Source organism: Phacochoerus africanus, chromosome 10 (genome assembly GCF_016906955.1).
Source record: "Phacochoerus africanus isolate WHEZ1 chromosome 10, ROS_Pafr_v1, whole genome shotgun sequence".
NCBI lineage: Eukaryota > Metazoa > Chordata > Mammalia > Artiodactyla > Suidae > Phacochoerus > Phacochoerus africanus.
Window position 1 is genome coordinate 12817142 of NC_062553.1, and position 22087 is coordinate 12839228.

Genomic DNA, 22087 nt, shown 5'->3' on the forward strand with positions numbered 1-22087 from the left:
ACGGCTGAGTATGCCACAAGAGCTTGTAGAACATATCTACTTATAGAAAATACCCACTGTTAACCAGTGTGGTACTCAGAGAGACAACCAACATCTTCAGAGAAGCTTTTAGATCTGCTAAGAGAACAAAGAGGAAACAAAATAAAGGTGTTAAAAAGCAGACTCTCTACCAAAGAAAATCTAATACTTTAACAATATAATGAAACCCAAATAAGGCTGTAAAAATGCTATCCTAAATCAGGTGTTTGATAAGGACTACTATACGATTTAAATGTATTGTTCTCTGGACATGACAAGATCATGGAGAATATCTATTTGCTAAAGCAACAGGCAGAAAGGTAAACTGCAGAATGCAGGCTTAAAATTTAACAAGATTAATACTATTGGTCTGTCTTGCCTATTGAATATGAGCCATCAAAGCTCCTCCCAAATGTTGCTTCCTTAATTTACTACTTTTAATTTTAAATGGAATGAGACACTAAAGAAAATGCAAAAATTTACTAATAACAAGCATTAAAATTTTTTATCTAGAAAATAATGCCATAGCTACAGAGTTACAGAGCTATATTTTAACTAAAAATCACCTTTCATTGTTACAAGTAAAGCTATTAAAAATCAATTACCAAGACTCTAAAATAACTACAGTACTTGCTCGGGGAAATAAAAGAGACACCGAGATAATACATATTTTCTGCTCTCTAGGAGTTAGCAATCCAGGACAGAAGTATACAATATAAAGACTGCATTCTTCTTGGAGGAATATCCTGAGGCTCATTTGGTCTTCAATTTCAACATTCCTGAGTAAATGCTAAATATGGACAGGAGACTCAAGAGCACCTGAACTACTCTCTCTATTCTATCCCCACTGTATCCTACTCTACAACATGCCGGTGTCCTACTTGAGACTAAATGCTGTATCTTACTCATCTACCTATTCAGGGATCTACAATGGTACCACAACAATGTAACAGGATAAATTTCATAAATAAATGGCTCTTCACTCTTCAAAAGGAATAAAGGACAGCATTAACAGCTGAGCAATAATCTTTTTTTTTTTTTTTTCAGGGCACAGAAAAACAAGAATGAAAATATTCCTTTACTGTCTCACACTTTACACAAAAGGTTTCTGAACAGTCACTGAAAGGAATTATTAGAGAAAAATGATTTTTTTTTCTTGGAAGTCTTATAAGCTAGTCAGTTCAAAGGTAGGCAATAATGAAGACAGACACTGTTTATGTTGCTTCCACCTAGGTTTACTATGTTACTACTGAACATGCAATGCAAAGGATTTATACAAAACCAAGAACCAAATGAGTAGACATGGGCTTCCTGAAACTTCTTTTTATACCACAGATTTGACAGTCTCAACTGCCCATGCACAATGAGGACTCCACCAGGCCAGAGAAACATGGAGAATACAGAACCAGAAGATCTTTGCCTTTTATAACATTTTAGGTTTTCTTTTTTGGGGGTGGGGGGGATAGTTGGTTAGGTAAAGGGGATAGAACCATGTTATTGTAAGAATTCATTCTATTAACTCTTGTTGCATCACACTTATGCTTCTAAGTGTCATTTCATAAAGACTACATGAGACTTTAGGAGAAGCCATGGCCTACCATGGCTTAATGTAACTATCTAATCCTTTTGCCCCCCCCCCCCCATCCTTCCTGTTTCTCCTGTTTCTTGCCTCTTTAAAACCATGAACTGACTACAGTATTTGTCAATTTCCTAGACTTGTTAAAGTAAAAGTCTAACTCCCCTACGACTACAGCTTTCCCTATTAGACATTTTAGCAATTAAAAATGTTCTTTATAAGTTCAGCTTACCAATTCTGGACTTGGGAAGAATAAGTCTCTCTCTAAAATGTACCTTCAGGGAGTTCCTGTCGTGGCTCAGTGGTTAACTAATTTGACAAGGAACCATGAGATTGAGGGTTCGATCCCTAGCCTCACTCAGTGGGTTAAGGATCCAGTGTTGCTGTGAGCTGTGGTGTAGGTTGTAGACACGGCTTGGATATGGTGTTGCTGTGGCTATGGCACAGGCTGGCAGCTACAGCTCCGATTAGACCCCTAGCCTGGGAACCTCCATATGCAGTGGGTGTGGCCCTAGAAAAGGCAAAAAGACAAAAAAAAAATTAAAAAGTAACTTCACAGCAGATTTCATCAAATTTTGCTGAATATTCACCTCATCAATTAACAAAATTGAGACTGTACCTTAAAAATATGTATACTATTCATAAATTACATAGTCATGTTCTTATGAGACAAACATCTCAAATTGTAGCATATACCTGGAGAAGGCTTCATCCATGATAAAATCTTTTTAATGCCACTAATCTATTTTTCAGACTTAATTCAGATAAAACTACATAGTAGAATATGTATATCTATTTAACTGGGCTTTATAAACTGCAATATATCACAACACTCAAAATGCAAACCAAAGAATAATGGTGCCTTTGATAATGGAGCTCCATTTGATAATCTTCCTTGTTTGAGGAACTGAACTCTCACTCTTCTTCTCCAAGAACACTAGGTCTCCTTCATATGACAAAGGACTTCTGACATAAAGTCCAAATAAGGATGCCATTGTCAGTCATCAAAGATTAGTAAAGGTTAACTTATATTTTAATTTTTGTTGTTTTTAAAAACATTTTAAATTTTTAAGTAATTTTAGACTATAGAAAACTCTCAAAAGCAGTACAAATGGAGTTCCCGTGGTGGCGCAGTGGTTAACGAATCCGACTAGGAACCATGAGGTTGCAGGTTCGGTCCCTGCCCTTGCTCAGTGGGTTAATGATCCGGCGTTGCCGTGAGCTGTGGTGTAGGTTGCAGATGCGACTCGGATCCCACGTTGCTGTGGCTCTGGCGTAGGCCAGCAGCTACAGCTCCGATTCAACCCCTAGCCTGGGAGCCTCCATATGCTGAGGGAGCGGCCCAAGAAATAGCAAAAAGACAAAACAAACAAAAAAAAACAAAGAAAAGCAGTACAAAGACTTCCCATATATTCTTTCCCCAGCTTTTTCTTAATGTTAATTTCCTATATAACCAATTATCAAAGCCTAGAAATTAACATTGGTACAATACCATTAAATAAATTGTAGGTGTTATTTGGGATTCATCAATTTTTCCACTAATGTCCTTTTTCTGTTCCAAAATCCAATCCAGGATCTCACATTGTATTTAGTTGTCACCTTGCCTTTCATGATATTAACATTTTGGATAAGTTAGTTATTTGGAAGAATGTTCCTCAATGTGTCTTATGCTTTCTCACAATTAGTTCCAAGTTATCCATTTTTGGAAAGATTGCTGCAGAAGTGATGCGCTTTTCTCAGTGCATCCTATCAGTGCACCAATAAGACTGGGTGGGTGATGTTTTACTAGTGGTGATGCTACTCTGGATCACTTGGTTAAGTTGGTGTCTGCTAGGTTTTTGTAACTGCAAAGCTACTGTTTCTCTCTTTGTCGTAATTAATATATTGGGGGAGATATTTTTATAACATGCAAATATTCTGTTTCTCATCAAACTGCTGCTCACTGATTTTAGCACTCATTACTCAGTGCAATAATTGTCATTATGGTGTTTTAGGAGTGATTTTCTTTTCCTGAATTCCTTTCTACACTATAAAATAGGAATTCTTCTGTAAGAAAGAGCTGCCCCTTTTTTCTTATTCATTTACTTACATCAATATGAGATATATGAACACTGATTTTATCCTATGGGTTATATTGTTATTTATTTTTTTGCCCAAATTGTCCCATCTTTGGCCATCAGCAGCTCTTTCAAGTTGGCACCTTTGCCCTACAAATCTACCTTTTTTGAGACTTAAGTTCTGGCACCACAAAATGCTCCAAACTCATTTTATACAGTTTCACAGCCATAGCCATAGCCATAGAAACAACCACTTATCCAAGAGGCCTTGGTTCACTTTATTGAAGAAATTTTATTTTATTAAGAATGTAGGAGTTCCCTCTGTGGTTCAGTGACTTAAGAACCTGACTAGTATCCATGAGGACACGGGTTCCATCCCTAGCCTCCCTGAGTGGGTTAAGAATCTGACTTTGCCACAAGCTGCAGCATAGGCTGCAGATGTGGCTCAGATCTGGCGTTGCTGTATTTAATCCCTGACTTCATGATTTTTTATTTTTTTTTTTATTTTTTAGGGCCACAGCTGTGGCATGTGGACATTCCTGGGCTAGGGGTCAAATTGGAGCTACAGCTGCTGGCCTATGCCACGGTCATAGCAACGCAGGATCTGAGCCACATCTGCAATCTACACCACAGCTCACGGCAACGCTGGATCCTTAACCCACTGAGTGAGGCCAGGGATCGAACCCGTATCCTCAAGGATCCTAGTCGGGTATGTTAACTGCTGAGCCATGAAGGGAACTTCCTTTGCACACATGATTTTGGAAAGCACCATTTTACAGCACTGCTCCGTCATGATAATTTTTTTTCTCTAACAAAATACTCAACAACAATGAAGAAATGCTCGCTATTAATACTATAAAATATTTTCAAAGTTAACAAAGATTAAGTCAAAGAAATGGATGTAACAAGGAAGAGTCACAGACTTGTTAATATTACCCAAAATTTTGTCTCTATAATCTTTTAGGCATAAGGTCTGCAACTCTGGAACCCCAATCACTTCAACAAATAACAATGCCTGAGGTACATAAACATACCCTAACTTAGGTAGGCACTGACCATTACTCCTCCAAAGAATGAGTGCTTCTTTTACAAACAAACCTCAAAAACATCAACTAGTACTGTCCAAATAAGAAGTGCTTTTTAAGAAAAAAATGGATAAAGGCTCCTACCAAAAAAAAAAAAAAAAAGCCAGCACTTAATATAGGCTCACAGATGGTTTTGTAAAACTCTGGAGCATTTTAAGTTGAAAAATGAGCTAATATGCAAAGTAAATCAGACCCCACCAGGCCTTACCACACGCAAAACGCTTTGGAACTCAAATACCAGAATATTAGAGCATATGATCAGAGTCACTAGCGTATCTGGCTAGTATCATGGTTCCATTTGCTCATCAGAATCATTGGCAGCCTGACTTGGTGTATTTAAGGCAGAAGCAATCCTAAAGAATGCCACTTTAAATCTTGCTAACTTAAATAAAAAACTAATTTTCCTAAATACTTAAAAAACTAATTTTCCTAAATACACATAAAAGTATTTAACATTTCTAGTCACTATAAAGTATTCTCTCCATTATCTATACCTAGAGGGGTAAAAAAAAAAAAAATCTAAAACAATAGTTCACAAATAATTTATATTTTGCATTAGAGAATGTGACACCCTCACTACATAAATATAATCACACAAGATTTACACTCTGTTATTAATTTAAAATTAGTTTTGGTTCTCTGACTCTTCAGAAGATGTAGTGAGTAAGAGAAAAAGGCTACCAGGATTAATCAACTTTTCAGATTATCTGTGCTGAAATTTTACTTCAAAGTGTCTCACATGGTTATTGAAGGCTGGTTGGTTATATGCCTATAAAATAATTTTTTCAAATATTCTTTTACCTTTGTCTCACTTCCTGAATGCTACACAGGCTAACAATATATACTAACATACTTTAGCAAAAATTTTCTATTTTATCGACTAAGAAACTGAAGCACAAAAGTGACTTTTTGTTTGTATAAAACGAACACAAAGAACATTATATTTGTACCCTATTTATCTGATAATTCAACTCCTCCAAGGTATCCAAATAGTACTACATTTACTGCTGACAGTTCTGAAGTATTACTACTCAATTTTGAAACATACGATACCTTAGCACCTTGATTGTAATTATTAATTCATGAAATCCTAAGGACAATCTTCTTAATGATTAAAGATTTGAGAACTAAACCGTAGGTGATCTTCCTTTTCTGATTTGGTGTAAGTCCAAGTAATAGATGACAATGATGATAACTAACAGTAGCAGCAGTTTTACATTACAGAGTCCTGACACTCTCTCTTCCCCCTACCATTCTCCATCTTTATGGGGGTATAATTGGTATACAAGCAAAACTGAACATAAGTATTGTATACAATTTGGTGAGTCTGAATGCATTATCTCTTCTAATCATCACAGCAATCCTCTTAAGAATGCCAGAATTATTCCTATTATATAGAAATGGAAACTAATCTTAAGGAGGTTAAAAAGTTTGCATAAGGTCACACAAAGCTGAATAAGTAGTAGAACCAGAATTAGAACCCAGGTTTAATAAAAAATCTGACTTCTTAACAACTGTGCTCTACTATGTTTAGAGCAGATCATTTAAACGCCAGTGCCTAGTTTTCTCATACATTCAAAGAAAAAAAAAAAATTAGAGCAATCCACCAGGGAGCTATTCTTCACTTGGATGCCTATTACAAATATGGCGCTAAGCTGGACGTTTCATTTACATTATATTAATTTTCAGTGATATAATATCACCAAGTTAAGTAACTTGCCCAACATCACAGCTATTTAATGGGAAAAAAACAGGAAGCAACCCATCTAAGTTTGCCTCCGTAGTACATATTCTTTTTTCTATCAGAAGCTACTACTGGAGTTCCCATCATGGCACAGTGGAAACAATCCAACTAAGAACCATGAGGTTGCAGGCTCGATCCCTGGCCTCGTGTTGCTGTGAGTTGTGGTGTAGGTCACAGACGCAGCTCAGATCCCGAGTTGTTCCGGCTATGATGTAGGCCGGCAGCTGTAGCTACGATTAGACCCCTAGCCTGGGAACCTCCATATGCCGCAGATGCAGCCTTAAAAAAAAAGAAGCTACTACTAAACAAACAGTATACCTATCAATGACAAACACTAAAATCTAAACTATTATCTTCTGTTTTAATAAAAGAATTTTTTGGTGGGTTATGGTACACAACAGAGTATAAGCATCCACAATTATTATGCCTCTTGTGCATATGGGAAAACTTAGTCACATAAAAGGGTAAGCGGTTTATCAGAACTATATAGCTAATATATGTATATGGTAAGGCAATACTGGACTCCATATCTATTCAGTGGAAAAGCTTATGCTTTCCCCATTCTACTCAAGACAGAAACATTTAAAGATTTCATTCAAAACACTTAAAGGAGGAAAACACACATATAAAAATATAAATCCATATGAAAAAAGGGAGGGGAAGACTGCTACTTAGTAATAACAAGTCAATGAATTTGAATCAATAAAACAGTATGAGCAGGTTGTGAATGTACAATTAGCCAACAGCAAGTAGTAAACTGTAACTGACAGTTCGTAATTATATGTAAACTAAAAATGATGAGATGGTAATTTATAAAACTATCACACTTCACAAGTATTATATTTGATCAAACCCTCTGCTGAAATCCTAGACTCCTTATATTTTAGTAAAAGAAATTCAGAATCAGTCACTGAGGTTCCAAAGTGCCATAGAAAATAAGTATTTAAAAGAGAATTATAATTACACCATATTAAATGAGAGTGGAAATTTCATGTGTTAGACCATGTTTAACAAAGTGCTATTTCTATAAAAAACCTCATTTAAAAACTCTTTATGTAAAAATAACAAATTCGAAGTACCAGATTCAAAATTACTGCCAGACAGAACTTCAAACTTTTACAAGAGTTGAGGCAGCAGAGAGATTCAGTGGCTGGCTTATAACTCAAGCATTTTTTTATACTACAGTTTATCATCAATAAAACAACAGTGTATGAAGAAAATTATTTGGGGAAAAAAAAAGCTGTCAAGCAATCCCTCCTCTACCTTTTTATTTCAGTTCAGGACACATGAACTATTTCGGTCTTCAGCTAATTTCCTTGGCCACTAAGGTTTTTTTTTTTTTTTTCCTTAAATGGTCTTTATCTTGAAATGATTTCCCCCAGGTTTTCTGTAGTTTGATACTTTATTTTTATTTTAGGTTTGCTCAAATGTTCTTTGAGTACCTTTTATCAAATTGTGATCCCACCTCCAGCCCAGCATTCCCTATGCTCTTTTCCCTACTTTGCCTCCATAGCACCTACATATATATTTACATCCAGTATGTGTGTAACGGGTGTGTGTGTGTGTGTGTGTGCATTCACCACAAACTGAATCTAATTGTTTACTATCTGCTTCCCCTCACTAGTGCCCAAAGGTTCATGAACATAGGGATGTTTTTTGCCTTTTGTTCAGCAGTATGGTATCTGGCATATAGAAGGGAGCTTAGTGGATTTTTAATGAATAAATGAACTTCTCTAGTCATGGACCAAAAATGCATTTTATAAAGGCCAACATGCTAGTCTTGCTTTGAGGAAAGTCATACTTGGAGAAAGAGAGAAGTAAATTAGTATCATTTTATAAAAGAACACATAGGTGATGACACAGCTGGTGAATTCATGAGTTACTCAAGTAAACCAGGAAAATATTGTAAAAAGATTTTTTAAATGATAATACTGAACAGTTAAATAACATATAGTAATTGTCTATTACTTCCACATTAAAGTGCTTTTTCCAATTTAGTACTCTGATTATTCTGAATAACATATATGGATTACATTTACTTCAATACAGGCTAATTTCACTATCTGCCATATTAGACACAGAGTAAAGAGAAGAAATATTACCCAGAGAAGATGGTAATTCAAAAAAATAGGGCCCAAATAGAATTATATCTCTTCTGAGAATTAGGTCTTCTCTCTCACCTAAGAGACTACACTTTCTCAACTGAATTAGAATACGCAAAGAAATAATTTAGAAAAACTCCTGAAGAATTATATAAAAATAAGTGGAAGAAGCACTGCTTCCCCAAAATTTAAATTATGTCTTCCAAATGTTATCAGGGTTGTATAATTAAATTACTAAATATTTCTGAAAGAAAATTAGAATCACTTATACTTTCAGTATTTGGGGCTGATTCCTACAACATCTTAGAATATTGGTACTTGCTCATCATACATAAGGGTTCAATAAAGATTTTGCTAAAAGCTCTAGCATACTACAGCTATAAGTCACAGGTTTTTTAAAAAACTGGATAGCAATCATGATTTTAAAGCACTGCTATTGATGTTTAAAACTATTCCTTTTCTATACGCACTCAATTAAGTTACTAACCATACTAGGTATAACTCTAGGTGCTAGGGATACAGCAAAATAGACAAAACCCCAGTCTTATAGTTCTTATTCTAGAAGTGGCAGATAACATATTAAGAGAGTCAGGGAAACAAACAAATAAAAGGCAGAATGATGGGAAAGAGATTAACTGAAAAAATTATTATAAATAGGTGATTAGGGGCAATGGGTGGTCAAGCTTCAAGGGTAATGTCTGGTAATATGAAGATGTGCAATGCTCATGTAGAAATAGGATTCCAGACAGAAGTAACAGGAACAGCAAGCAAGAAGACCTCAGCACATTTTAGGAAAAGCAAAACCCGGAGTCAATAAAAGAATAAACAATAAAAGATGTAGCTAAAGAGGAGGCAGAACCAGACCATGAGGATCAAGTCCTCGATAGATTTTACTCTAAGTGCCAAGATGAAGCCACTGGAAGCTCTGGGCAGAGCAGTAACGTCCTAGTTTAGGCTTTACAAATATCATTTTGCCTTCTGGGTAGAAAAATAAATTGGCAGGGAAGGAAAAAGTAGAAGCAGACACCAGTTAGGAGGCCCTTTAAGTAGCATATGTCAGAGATGAAGTGCCTTGGATTAGGGTGATAGCAATGGAAACGATGAGACATGATCAGATTTGGGATAGACTTTGAAGGTGCCAGCGAGGCTTGACGATAGATTGAATGTAGATATAGAGTACACTAAGGAATCAAGAAAGGCTCCTAGCTTTGAGACCTGATCCACTGGTTAAGAGTGGTATTTTTTACTAAGATGGGAAAGGCTGGGGCAGGGGAAGGTTTGAGGAGAGTAAAATCAAGTGTTCTGTTTTACACAGGTTGTTCTGAAATGCTATTAGATATTCCAGTGAGGAATACCAAGTAGACAGATATAAGAGAGTAAAGTTAGAAGAAAGATTAGGATTAGAAATAATCCTATAATATTCAGGTGTCATCACCACATATATTATAATTAAACCCACTGGATGAAATGAAGCCATCAAGTAAGAGAAGGTATATTGAGAAGAAAAGAAAGTTGATGACTAACTCCTGAGCTCTTCATTATTTAAAGGTAAAGAAGACAAAAGCCAGCAAAGAGCATGTGAAAGAAATACTGTGCAAGACAGGGGGGAAAAAAATAAAAGATAGAAACCAGGATTAAGGAAGTGATGAACTCTATCGAATGATGCTAAAAGGCTGAGTAAGATGAGAACCGATAACTTCCTTCGAAATAGTACAAGACAGAATTACCAATGAAATTGATAAAACAATTTTAGTGGAGTAGTAGGGAAGAAAGTCTAACTGGAATAGGTTGAAAAGGGGAGATGAGAAGCTGGTACAAGTACAGAAAAGAAAGTTTTACTATGTGTTAGATGCTTGAGATATATCAGTCAGCAAAAAATACGAAAATCTAATTCTTCATGATGTTTATATTCTAGAAGAAGGAAAAAGATAATGAACAATAAATAAATAGTTATATGTTAGAAGGTGACTGTGCTACAAAAAGGAAGGGTGATTTTTAGTTGTGGAGGTTTGAGGAGGGGGATATAAAAGAACCATCTGTAACAAAGGAAACTAAGTGAGACTTAGAGTCAGCATAACTGAGTGTTTTACTTAAGTCAAGTTCAGTTGTTCCAGGGCAAGCATGCATTACATGGGGAGCTGGGTTAAAACACAGATAAGGTTCTGACAAGCAAATACAGCAAAAGAAAACAGAAACAAAGGAATTAAGATTTTATATCAAGATGATCACAGAGATCAAGCAAAGTATCTGAGCTGAGTAAAGAGAGAAGTGAAGTCATGAGGAGACAATGCACAGTTAACAGACTGACTGGGGTTTAGCAAGGAGGTTAAAAAATAGTGGATGACTAGTGAAACAAAATGTAGTTAGAAAAGGCATGGTTGAAATTATATTTGGGAGGTGGTCTAGCTCAAAGGTCTAGGGATGATCACGGGAAAGGTGGCTGAAGTGGAATAGAGGAAAAGATCATTGGAAATGAAGAGGTCAATTAACTGAGAGGCCAGAATGTTGAAGTATCAGCTACACAGAACTTGAAGTCACCAAGAACTAAAAAGAAAGTGAAAGTCTGTAGAGGTCTATAACATTATAATATGGATGGAATAGTTTCATGTCATATGCTTCAAGCGAGCTCAGGGTTTTGAGTGAGGATGACAAATAAATGATCGGAAAGTGGCTATAAAGCTTTCAGAAGTTGCCTGTCAATTTTATCACCCCTAAAGTTACATAAAGCAAGGAATCAAAAACACCCAGGAAGGGAAAGGGCTACAAAAGCATCTTCTATGAATATACAGGTTTTGGTTAAAGCAATTAAGTAATGGGAACATGAAGAGAAAAAGACTGAGGATATAGGGGGCTTGCAGACAAAAGACCCCAAGTTTCAGAAGATATAGCAGAAAAAATATGGGTGCTTATAAAGGTGTGACTGGGTCAAATTAGAAATTACAAAAGACAAAATGAGATAAGAATTCAGGCGATGATGAATTAAAGATCTGATAGCCTTTTTTTTTGGTCATGGCATTTGTTTATTTATTTTTTATACAATGATTTTTTTTTCTATTATAGCTGGTTTACAGTGTTCTGTCAATTTTTACTGCAGCAAAGTGACCCAGTCACACACATATATTTTTCTCACATTGTCTAGCATGCTCCATCACAAGTGACTAGATACAGTTCCCAGTGCTATACAGCAGTATCTCATTGCTTATCCATGCCAAATGCAACAGTTTGCATCTATTAACCCCAGATTCCCAATCCATCCCACTCCCTCTCCCTCCTCTTTGGCAACCACAAGTCTGTTCTCCAAGGACCTGACTGCCTTTAAATCCTGCTATGGTTGGTATTGCAGGAAGACGTGATTTTAACAGAAATGCACAAACTCTTAAATCCAGTTCTAACTTTAAGTGCATTCTTAGTTCATTCACATCCTCTATGTGTACTACAAAATATATAAGAAAAACCTTTTCATGAACATCTCTGAATGTGACTAATAATATATGGATTATTTTATGGCACTAACACACAGTTCCCTTAAGAGTTCTAGAAAGGTAACCCACATAGAGAAAGAAGGTTGATGTATGGCCACAATGGTATCATAAAAGCTTACTTGTATACATTGAGGGCCTGAATGAATCAGGTCAAATGCACATATTCAGTCAAGGATGCCTGGATTTAGAGAAAAGCGATCTAAAAGATTAACACTATTTCTAAGAAATCAAATGTTTTATCATCAGTCATAATCCAATTAGTTAACAAGCAGTATCAACATTTATTTCAGGCAATGTTACAAAACTTAAAAATTGATGAGTTTAAAAAGAAAAGAATATGTGTTGAGAAAAGGTATGAAAAACTTTATACAAAACCCGGCTATGGGGGGGGGGAGATTAACATATTAACAAATTAGGAATTAACAAATCAGGAATTTACAAATTAGGAATTTGGGATTAACATATATACACTACTATACATCAAGTAGGTAAGCAACAAGGACCTACTGTACAGCACAAAGCACAATACGTAACACTTTATAATATCTTATAATGGAAAAGAATCTGAAAATGAATATATATGTATATATAGGTAGCACTGAGTCACTCTGCTATACACTTGAAAATAACACGACATTGTAAATTATACTTCAACAACAACAACAAAAACCTGGCTATCAATGAATTTAATGGGAAAGTGTTGGTTAACAGCAGCTTTCAACCAACTGCATCAAATAAATTAAGAAGGTCTTTGAAAAGGTCAGAACAGTATTTACATGAATACTAAATGTATGTGGGGGTAAAAGATAAAGCATGAAAAACATTATACTTTGATGAAGGTTTTATTTTTTTATATAATTAGTATGATTCATTCAGCTATGTGTATGAATACATATATATGTATTCATATATATGTGAATACACATGCTATGTGTATACTGTCTGTCCAGTTCAGTCAAGTTGTCTTCTTTAATTGAAAAACAAAAGATGAGGGGTTCCCATTGTGGCTCAGCAGGTTAAGGACCCAATGCTGTCCCTGAGAGGATGTGGGTTTGATCCCTGGCCTTGCAGCAAGCTGCGATGTAGGTCGCAGATGCGGCTTGAAGCCTATGTTGCTATGGCTGTGGCATAAGCCACAGCTGCAGCTCCAATTCGACCCTTAGCCCAGGAACGTCCATATGCTACAGATGCAGCTGTAAAAAGAAAAAAAAGAAGAGACATCTTCCTGAATCATAAGCCAGTGATTTACACTGCCCCAGGTGATCAGAGAATGTTAAGCTAAAAGTCAAAATAATTCAGTTTACATTGTATAGGGACAGTTTCAGAAAAATGCATTTTATTACTTACTGTGTTTACCCACATTTCAAAACAAAGTGACTGATATTCAAGTTATACATAGTAATAAACAAGTACAAAGTAGGAAAAGATAAACTATAGGTACATGCTAAATATTTGTTTTTCTTCAAAGTGAACAAATACCAGAGTATGTAGAAAAACTGGCAGATATCTGGACAGTTTCTCTCAGTACTCATTCATTTAAGAAATATTTACCCAAGATCTAAAATGTGACAAGTACTATTCCAAGTACTGAGGTTTCAATCTATTCTAGCACTTTACACAACTGTCTAGGGTTAACCTCTGAAAAAAATTCAATTTGAAACAGTTCTACAGTAAAGAATACAAAATCAGTTAAAAGTTCACCTCTGCACTAAAGTATTTCTTCCCCGACTGTAGTTATTCAACCCTAAAGAGTATCTTTAAGTAGCTTCTACTTGTAAAGGATTGTCTGAACGGCTTTTAGATTAAGTAATATGTTTTCTCAAATTATTCTCTACTATAAGGGAACTAATCACTAAAGCTGTTTGTAATTCATATAGAGGAAAATGGAAACCTCTGAGAAATACAGAGCATTTCTCAGAGGTCCTCTATAGTCTGCCTAATTCAATTAACATGATCCTAATCCTAGGCTGCAAAGCAGTAGAGAACAGGAAGGTTTTTCTGCTTAGAAGAATCTAAGTGCTCCTCACATAGAACATCTCTATCTTTTAAAAATTTCCTCTGAGAATTCCACTGTTCATAACACAGAACTTAGCTCCTCTGTGCTTCACTGTTTCTGCTGGTTAAAATGATAACTAGAATACTTATCTCTCAAGAATGTTTTGGGATTAAATTAGATAAGGCACAAAAAGGGCTTAGTGTTCAATCACAGCTGAAGACATCAACCATCATAATTATCCTAAGCTGAGTTTTCAATAACAGCTTACATTTACCACCATCAACAGCCACAAAACTATAGTCAAAGAAGGATAATAAGCTACAACAGGGCTATTAAAAAGATTTCTCTGTTTTGGCAAGATGATCACATATGTTCCTCAAGCTAAGCAACAGACTTAAATATTACTAACAGCCAGAATTCCTAAAAATTACTGAGTTTCAGAAATTTTCAGGAATCAAATTGAAGCGTCACCAGCAAGATGCTTTATTAACATTTTACTTGCTTCCAAAGATTCAGAAGTATTTCCTCTCTTTAAAAACACATTTTTTTTTCTTTTTATTTCAAAGTAAAGTTAAAAGAACTTAATAAATACACAAACAGAGGAGTTAAGACTATTTAAAAAATACTGTTATCTACTAGCCTCATCCTGGTCAAACCACACTGGAAATCTTTAAAATGATATTATTCAAAGAAAATTAAAAACAAACAGAAACAAACCCAAGTAAACAAGGAGAAAAGTCTTTATTGTTTAATTAAATCTGGAAAGTGATAAGGTACTACAAATAAAGAAATTAAAAAAGACAAATATACTGAAAACCTGAAGTAAGTAAAAGTGCTACTAATAAAAATCTTTCATTTAAAAACTCTGCAATCCTTCAAATATCTTGAAGAAAACCAAAAAAATCCCCAAATGGAGAGGTCACTAAATGTCCATGAACACTCACCCAACCATTGGTAGGAGATCTCTTGGAGACCCAGATGCTTGAATCAGCTGAAATAGTACCAAGTTTTTACTGATTACTCTTAATAGGGCAATGGAGCACAGGTTAACTCCATACTATCAAATATTAAAGGTTATTAATATTGATAATTTCTACCTACTACCATTACAAATTATTCAAAGGAGAAGGAGAAGTTGTAAGATGAATAAAACTTACGGCATGCACGTGTGAAAATGCATACACTTCCCTTCAGCTCTCTTCGTGACATAAATCTGATAATGTAATTCCTCTTAGAAGTGTAAATATACAGGCAGAATAAAAGTTTCTAAATTAATATGAAATTCTTAAAGGAAGATAAAGTATTCCTTATTTTTTCTTTTCTTTTCTTTTCTTTTATGGCCACCCCACAGCACATGGAGTTTTCAGGCCAGGGATCAGACCTGAGCCATAGTTGAGATCTATACCACAGCTGTGACAAGAGTGGATCCATTTATTTATTTATTTATTTTTAAAATTAAAGTATAGCTGATTTACAATGTTGTGCCAATTTCTGCTGTAAAGCATAGTGACCCTTTAAGCCACCGTGCCAGGTGGGAGATCTAATCTATGTCTGGGTGCTACAGATATGCCACCAATCCCACTGCATCACCAGGAATTCCTAGAGTATTTCTTAAATTGGTTCACACAAAAAATTCCAAAAAACAATTTTTCAAAAAGACAATGCCAATTTCTTAATCCTAAGTACTTCAGTTAACACAGAGGAAAATATTTTCAGTTCACTGAATTTAAAAATAAATAGTTCTGGGAGTTCCCATCGTGGCTCAGTGGTATCGAACCCAACTAGTATCCATGAGGATGTGGGTTTGATCCCCAGTCTTGCTCGGTGGGTTAAGGATCCGGCATTGCCATGAGCTGTGGTGTGGGTTGCAGATGCAGCTCGGATCCTGCGTTGCCATGGCTGTGGTGTAGGCCGGCAGCTGCAGCTCTGATTTAACCCCTAGCCTGGGAACTTCCATATGTTGTGGGTGTGGCCCTAAAAAGACAAAAAAAAAAAAAATATATATATATATATATATATATATATATATATATATATATAAACTATAGGCCTTTTAATACACTAATGATTCTTCTAATCAGAAGATTTTCATATTTCAACACATTAAAGAACTCATAACACAAAGACTAAATAAACACCTCTTCAAAAGTGAGAAGCATAGTTAACATTATTGATTAAAACCTGAAAGTTACCAATTTAACAGAAAATATCTGTTAATTCAAAAAGAGGAGTATAAGCACTATCAGTACTTAGATGAAAATACAATAATATTTTTCTCAATCTCTGGAAGTTGGGAGGTAGGATAACTCCCCTACCGCTCTGCATTCCCCCCACACCAAGACTTACTCGTAAGGTCTATGTGGTAAAATGAGGACATTCTACCACTGCAGAAATGGCCAAGGTCAAAAAATGGAAGATTCTATATTTCTGCATTTTCTTAAGTAACTGAAGATATAAAAACTACTTCTGCCCAATATATGTGTATCAAGTAAGGAAACAAGGGAAACAAGCTTTATTTGGAGTAAATATTTTAAACAGACAGGAAGCAAAGAACACTGACATTTTAAGGTCAAGTAAGCACATTCAAGCTACTGAAGAAACACTGAAATCTCAAGCCAGCAAATATACTACCAACCTGGCTGATAAATGATTTAACTGTTACAGTTTTAAAAATAGCTTTGTGATATATCTACCACTTATTGAACATAAAAGAATTTTTGAAGTCTTGAGAACAGCAACAAAATAAGGAAGAGCAAAAGCATAAAAATTTTCACCTGCCTATAGTAGATGAAGAAAATAAAGTCAAGGAGAGATTTAAGAATAGAATGGTGAAAAGGAAAGCCTAACAGACTAGCCTTTAAGTGACTGCAAATCCTAATGTCCCAAAAATATGAAACACTAAGTATAAGGAAGGAAATAATCAAGAATGGAGTAGAGATTGATATATTAAAAACTTGTGTGTGAGAAAAATTCAAACATTTCAAATCTTATATTGTAAATTTTAAATGACAAAGTATATCAATGTTACCTTTCTTTCGAAAGAGTGCATTTAGGTAATTTTCTGCTTGGCATTCAATCTTTTCAGTGTTGGACTGGCCCTGAGATGATAGTTCCTCTGTTGGTGTTGACTGTGCAGAATCAAGAGATGGTATACAATCCTAAAATTAGAAGAAAACAACATTAAAAAAAAACCCACTTTTTACTTAAAGAAGAAACTCAATTTAAAATGGCAAAAAATTTTAATTCTCTAAATGCTCATTTGTTCTATCTTTTAAATACATCAAATTACATACAGAACATAAAGTTTGGAAACGGAGTTGGGAAAAAAGCCCTTCCTGGGCTAAACAGGCTTTATTCCTTAGCAAAACTACTATCGGGGGTTGGGGGAGCAGGCAGAGAACAGATAAAATATATAGTTAATTGAGTCCACTATATAGCATACCAGTAATAAGAGTTTTAAGAACAAAGCAGATCTGTTTATCCTACCAATCCAACCAAAATGGGTACAAGTTCTCAAGTTCGCATTTCCTTTCAGCCCTTCTCACAACAAGTACATAAAGAACTAGACCCTTCACCACACAAGATGCTGCTTGTCTAGTTTATGCCTTGTTTACAGTAGACCTTAATAATTAATCATTTCACAGGAGAAAGTTATGATATCCAAAAGACTTCGTGAGAAAATAAAAGGCTAAAAAGAAGTATTACATTATCCTCCAACCACACTAACTCCTAAGAAATCAGACTCTAGGGGGTCGCAGACCAAATTACACTCTCCCTTGTCTACCTAAATACAAAACAGATTTGAACTGAACTTTATGAGTTGGGGAGCTTTAAGAAAGAAATGTGAAAAAGATGAGTGTGTTTGGATTTTCACATGCAAGTTAAACTAAATGTAAGACTTCTAGGAGAAGACTTTAAAACATTCTTCTCCTTACCAAAATCAAGTATTTAAACTGTACTGTAGGTCACAAATTTTCAGAACAAATTATGTTAGAAAAGTTGTGATACAATTGTGCAATTAGTTTAGAAATAATTTCATAGCACTAAAACTTACACTGACTGCTTCTCTCTGTAGGTTACAAAATGAACATTTTTCATCCATAGACCAGTCAGTCAGCTCTTCTGGTTCACAGTCTTTAAAAGAGGGAAAAATATTGATTAATTATACTAACTTTATTAAAACAAATAAAATCACCACTTCCCTTAGCAATGGCTCATATAAAAAAACTATTAACAATAAGGGAAAAAGGCCTAATTTTAAAATTAAACTGGTGACATCAAGAAAGAAATATGCAAAGTAATTTTGCACTATTACCAGACAAAGCAGCAAGAACAACAAGCTGGTTATAAATTAATTTTCCAACAATAGAGTTTTAAGTATCATCTAGCTGTCTGAAAGATTCAGTCTATCATTGTCTATTAATTTTTATTTTCACTATGAAAGAAATCAGAACGAACAGTGATTTGGGGATAAAGGGATAAATTTTGCACATCATGAAAGACAACAAAAAACAGAGAAAAGGAGCACAGCACCAGAAAAGCCTACAGATTTGAGAAAATGGAATGCTGTCCAAGAAAAAAAAAGAAATACACTGCTAAAAAGTCAGATCAGATTTATATTATTTTGCTTTAAGGATCTGTTACAAGAGTTAGAATAAAGAGCAAGTAAACAAATTACATTATCCATTACCAAATATGGATTTTTTTTTCCACAGGAATGTTTTTATAATCCAACTACTGTAATATATTAGAGAGTTTGTGGAAAACAATTTCTAATGAAGGAATATTATGAAGGTATAATAACGTTGTCATCCTAGCACAGACAGTAATTTTTCAAACTTACTCCTTGCAACTCCCTCTAATTTCTTTTCTCAAATTCATATACAGAACCTCAAATACATAAACCATTATCATCTGAGGCAGCTACACTGGAACTAATTTGAAAAGCACTGGTGTATCACAGTAATTTCTCTTATAATTCTGAAATACAATGAATCTGAATATGTTTTATGCTAACTACACACAGACAATAAACTTATCTTTCTGGGATGATTACAAATAAATACTAGTTAGGTTCAGCCCCTGGGATATTCTTACATTAATCCAGATAGAAAGGTCAGAATAGAGGATAATATAATTTGTTGGAATATAGAGTGTAGTGATAGCATCCTTTGATTTTTGGCAGTAGTCCAAAAATATTCCTAATAATTATATAAACTTTCAAGGAATAGGGAATGAGAATATAAGATCCAGTACAGGGTAAGGAAAAGTTTACTGGATTTGAAGTCTCCAATAACTTGGAAATTACTAGCTATGACTTTGCCAAGATACAAAGTTTTTGTTTTAATTTCCACATCTGTAAAATAAGGATCCTTTCACCTAATTTATTTGTGATCAATTTTTTTAAATGAAATTACTTTATAAGCTACAAAATATCATGCAAAAGCTAATTATTAACAAGACAGAGTCCCCAGCCATTACTTTTAAAATCCTCTTCTATCACACATGTATATAAAAATGTAAGTTTACAGCATAATTTTAATTGAATATCAGCTTAAGAAAACTGATCACTATTTCTATACACCCGACAAATCAAAAGGTTTATACAATCTATACAATTGAAAACCCAGAATTGTAGCTATGCAGGTTCATAATTTTTTCCAACCTTTCGCCTTGTCACTAGAATAGAAATATATATTCATACTCTTGAATATAAGATCATGCAATGTCTCTTACTAGGGAGGCACAGCTCTCTGACCAATGAAATGAACATGAGAAGTTAACAACACACTATTCCAAGGTGAGGCTTTAGAAGGCATGGCAAGTTCCCTCAATTCTCTTCAATTTCCAGCACTCAACATCAGAAAAACCTGCCCCATAAAGCCAATATTCCCTCGAGTCTGAGAAATGGAATCATGAGGAGATGTAATCCCTACCCACAGCCTAGAGTGCAGTGAATGAGATGACCCAATAACAGATTCTGGAGATGTCTGCTACATAGCTTATACAGCATTACTATACACTGTAGCAAAAACTTACTCATATGCAAAGCATAATTTTGATAGATCAAGGAAATCTTACTGCTTTTTAAAATTATGGCCTCATGAATAAGAATATGAAAGAAATCCAGCATTGGAATTTTGGAAAAATAGCTAAATCGGTCTGAAAAGGGGTATTTTTGAAAAATTGTTGAAACATTTCATAAAGTTTTAGTGATAAATAGGTTGACTTAAAGGACAACTTTGGGTTAATTAAAACAATTACCACTTGTAAAATAAAATTAGGCATGATAAGATTATCCTAATTTATTTATTTTAGGTGAAGTTCTTCAAGGAAATGTTAATTAAAGTAAATGCCTACATAGTTAAATATATGGCACTGAATAATCAATGATTACATAAATGCCATTAAATGTTACTGGGTTCAAAAATTATGAATTTACTTAGAAATATTTAATAATTACTCTTTATATGGCAACTTAATTTTCAGTCCAAATAAAAGATAGTGGCATACATCTTATACACTATACACACACACCTACATATATAGCAATTTTTAAAATGATTTTTATTTTTTCCATTATAGCTGGTTTACATTGTTCTGTCAATTTTCTACAGTCACACACACACATTCCTTTTTCTCACATTATCATACTCCATCATAAGTGACTAGATATAGTTCCCAGTGCTCATACAGCAGGATCTCATTGCTTATCTATTCCAAAGGCAATAGTTTGCATTTATTAACCACAAATTCCCAGCCCATTCCATACCCTCCCTCCTCCCACTTGGCAACCACAGGTCTGTTCTCCATGTCCATGATTTTCTTTTCGGTAGAAAGCTTCATTTGTGCCGTACATTAGGAAAAGAAATTTTGAATAGTCACCTCTAGGCCAGATTTCTCTCTCTGTCCAGGCTGTCCTTTCAGGTCATAAAAATTAAAAAAACATTATAAAAAACGATTCATTTTCTCTCTCAAATAAAATTTGACAATGAATCAGATATTCATCACTAAAGTTGTCTCTTATTTTGAAATTTTAATACATGAAGGTATCTCAAAAGCTCAAAACAGGTCAAATCATGTGCCTTATACAACTGGCCTTATTAATAAAAGGCAATGTCATATATGAAAACTGATAGTAAAGGAATGACAAAGATCAACCTTTCCACCATTTATACATATTCTTGTGGTCTAAGTCTGGCTCCAATCATTTACCTAATCTATCTGGCAAAGATAACAGACTTAAATTAGAGAGCCTTGGCAGAGCTTCCATGCCTGTCTGCCTGCATTTCTCACAGGTGTCCTATCTTAATAAATCTGTTTCTTGCCTATCAAAAAAAAAAAAAAATTAGAGAGCCTTGTACTGAATCATGTCTTTCCACATACTAGACCATGTGGCCTTGAGCAAGTTACTTTCTCTGACCTTCAATTTCCTTATCTGTAAAATGAGGATAATCATAATTGCAGCTTAAAGGTTATAGTAAAAATTAAATAAAAACATATGCATAACACATAAATCCAGTAGATGTTACTTTCATTTTCTTTTAAATAACCACACTTTTTTTTTTTAATGTTTATACTGTCTTCAGTACCCTCTGACTATAGAAAATAAAATTGGAGTTCTTAAAGCCCAATGAAAATGTGAAAAAGGAGAATACTAAAAAATAGATTTTTCATTAAGGTCATAAAAAAGTGGTTATAACTATGTTGATTTGAGAAAAGATGCTGAACAGTAGGCAATACGATCAATTTTTTTCACTATGAGATTATATATAAACTATAATGAAAGTATAAAGGAGAAAAGAAAAACTATTCATAATCCCATCATCTAGGGATAATGATTAACATTTTGCAATATATCCTTCCAGTTTATATTCCATGACTTTCAAATAATTAGCTGAGATTCTCATACTAGGTGAAGTTGGTCAGAAAGAGAAAGACAAATACCATACGATATCACTTACATGTGGAATCTAAAATATGGCACAAATGAACCTATCTGCAGACTCATGGTCATGGAGAACAGA

General features: G+C 34.6%; 1 protein-coding gene across 11 annotated transcripts in view; it reads right to left on the reverse strand.

Moving 5' to 3' along the window:
• LCORL (ligand dependent nuclear receptor corepressor like) overlaps positions 1–22087 on the reverse strand; it is a 156477-nt gene that overhangs the window by 77494 nt on the left and 56896 nt on the right. For 9 of the 11 annotated variants that reach the window (XM_047799553.1, XM_047799554.1, XM_047799551.1 and 6 more), the window contains exons 3-4: positions 18115–18194; positions 17089–17218 (exon numbers count right to left, since the gene is read on the reverse strand). In XM_047799553.1, the coding sequence (XP_047655509.1) occupies positions 17089–17218; positions 18115–18194 (210 nt within the window). Of the gene's footprint in view, positions 1–15004; positions 15052–17088; positions 17219–18114; positions 18195–22087 lie in introns of those variants that run through there. The other 2 variants (XM_047799558.1, XM_047799550.1) reach the window with 2 other exon arrangements.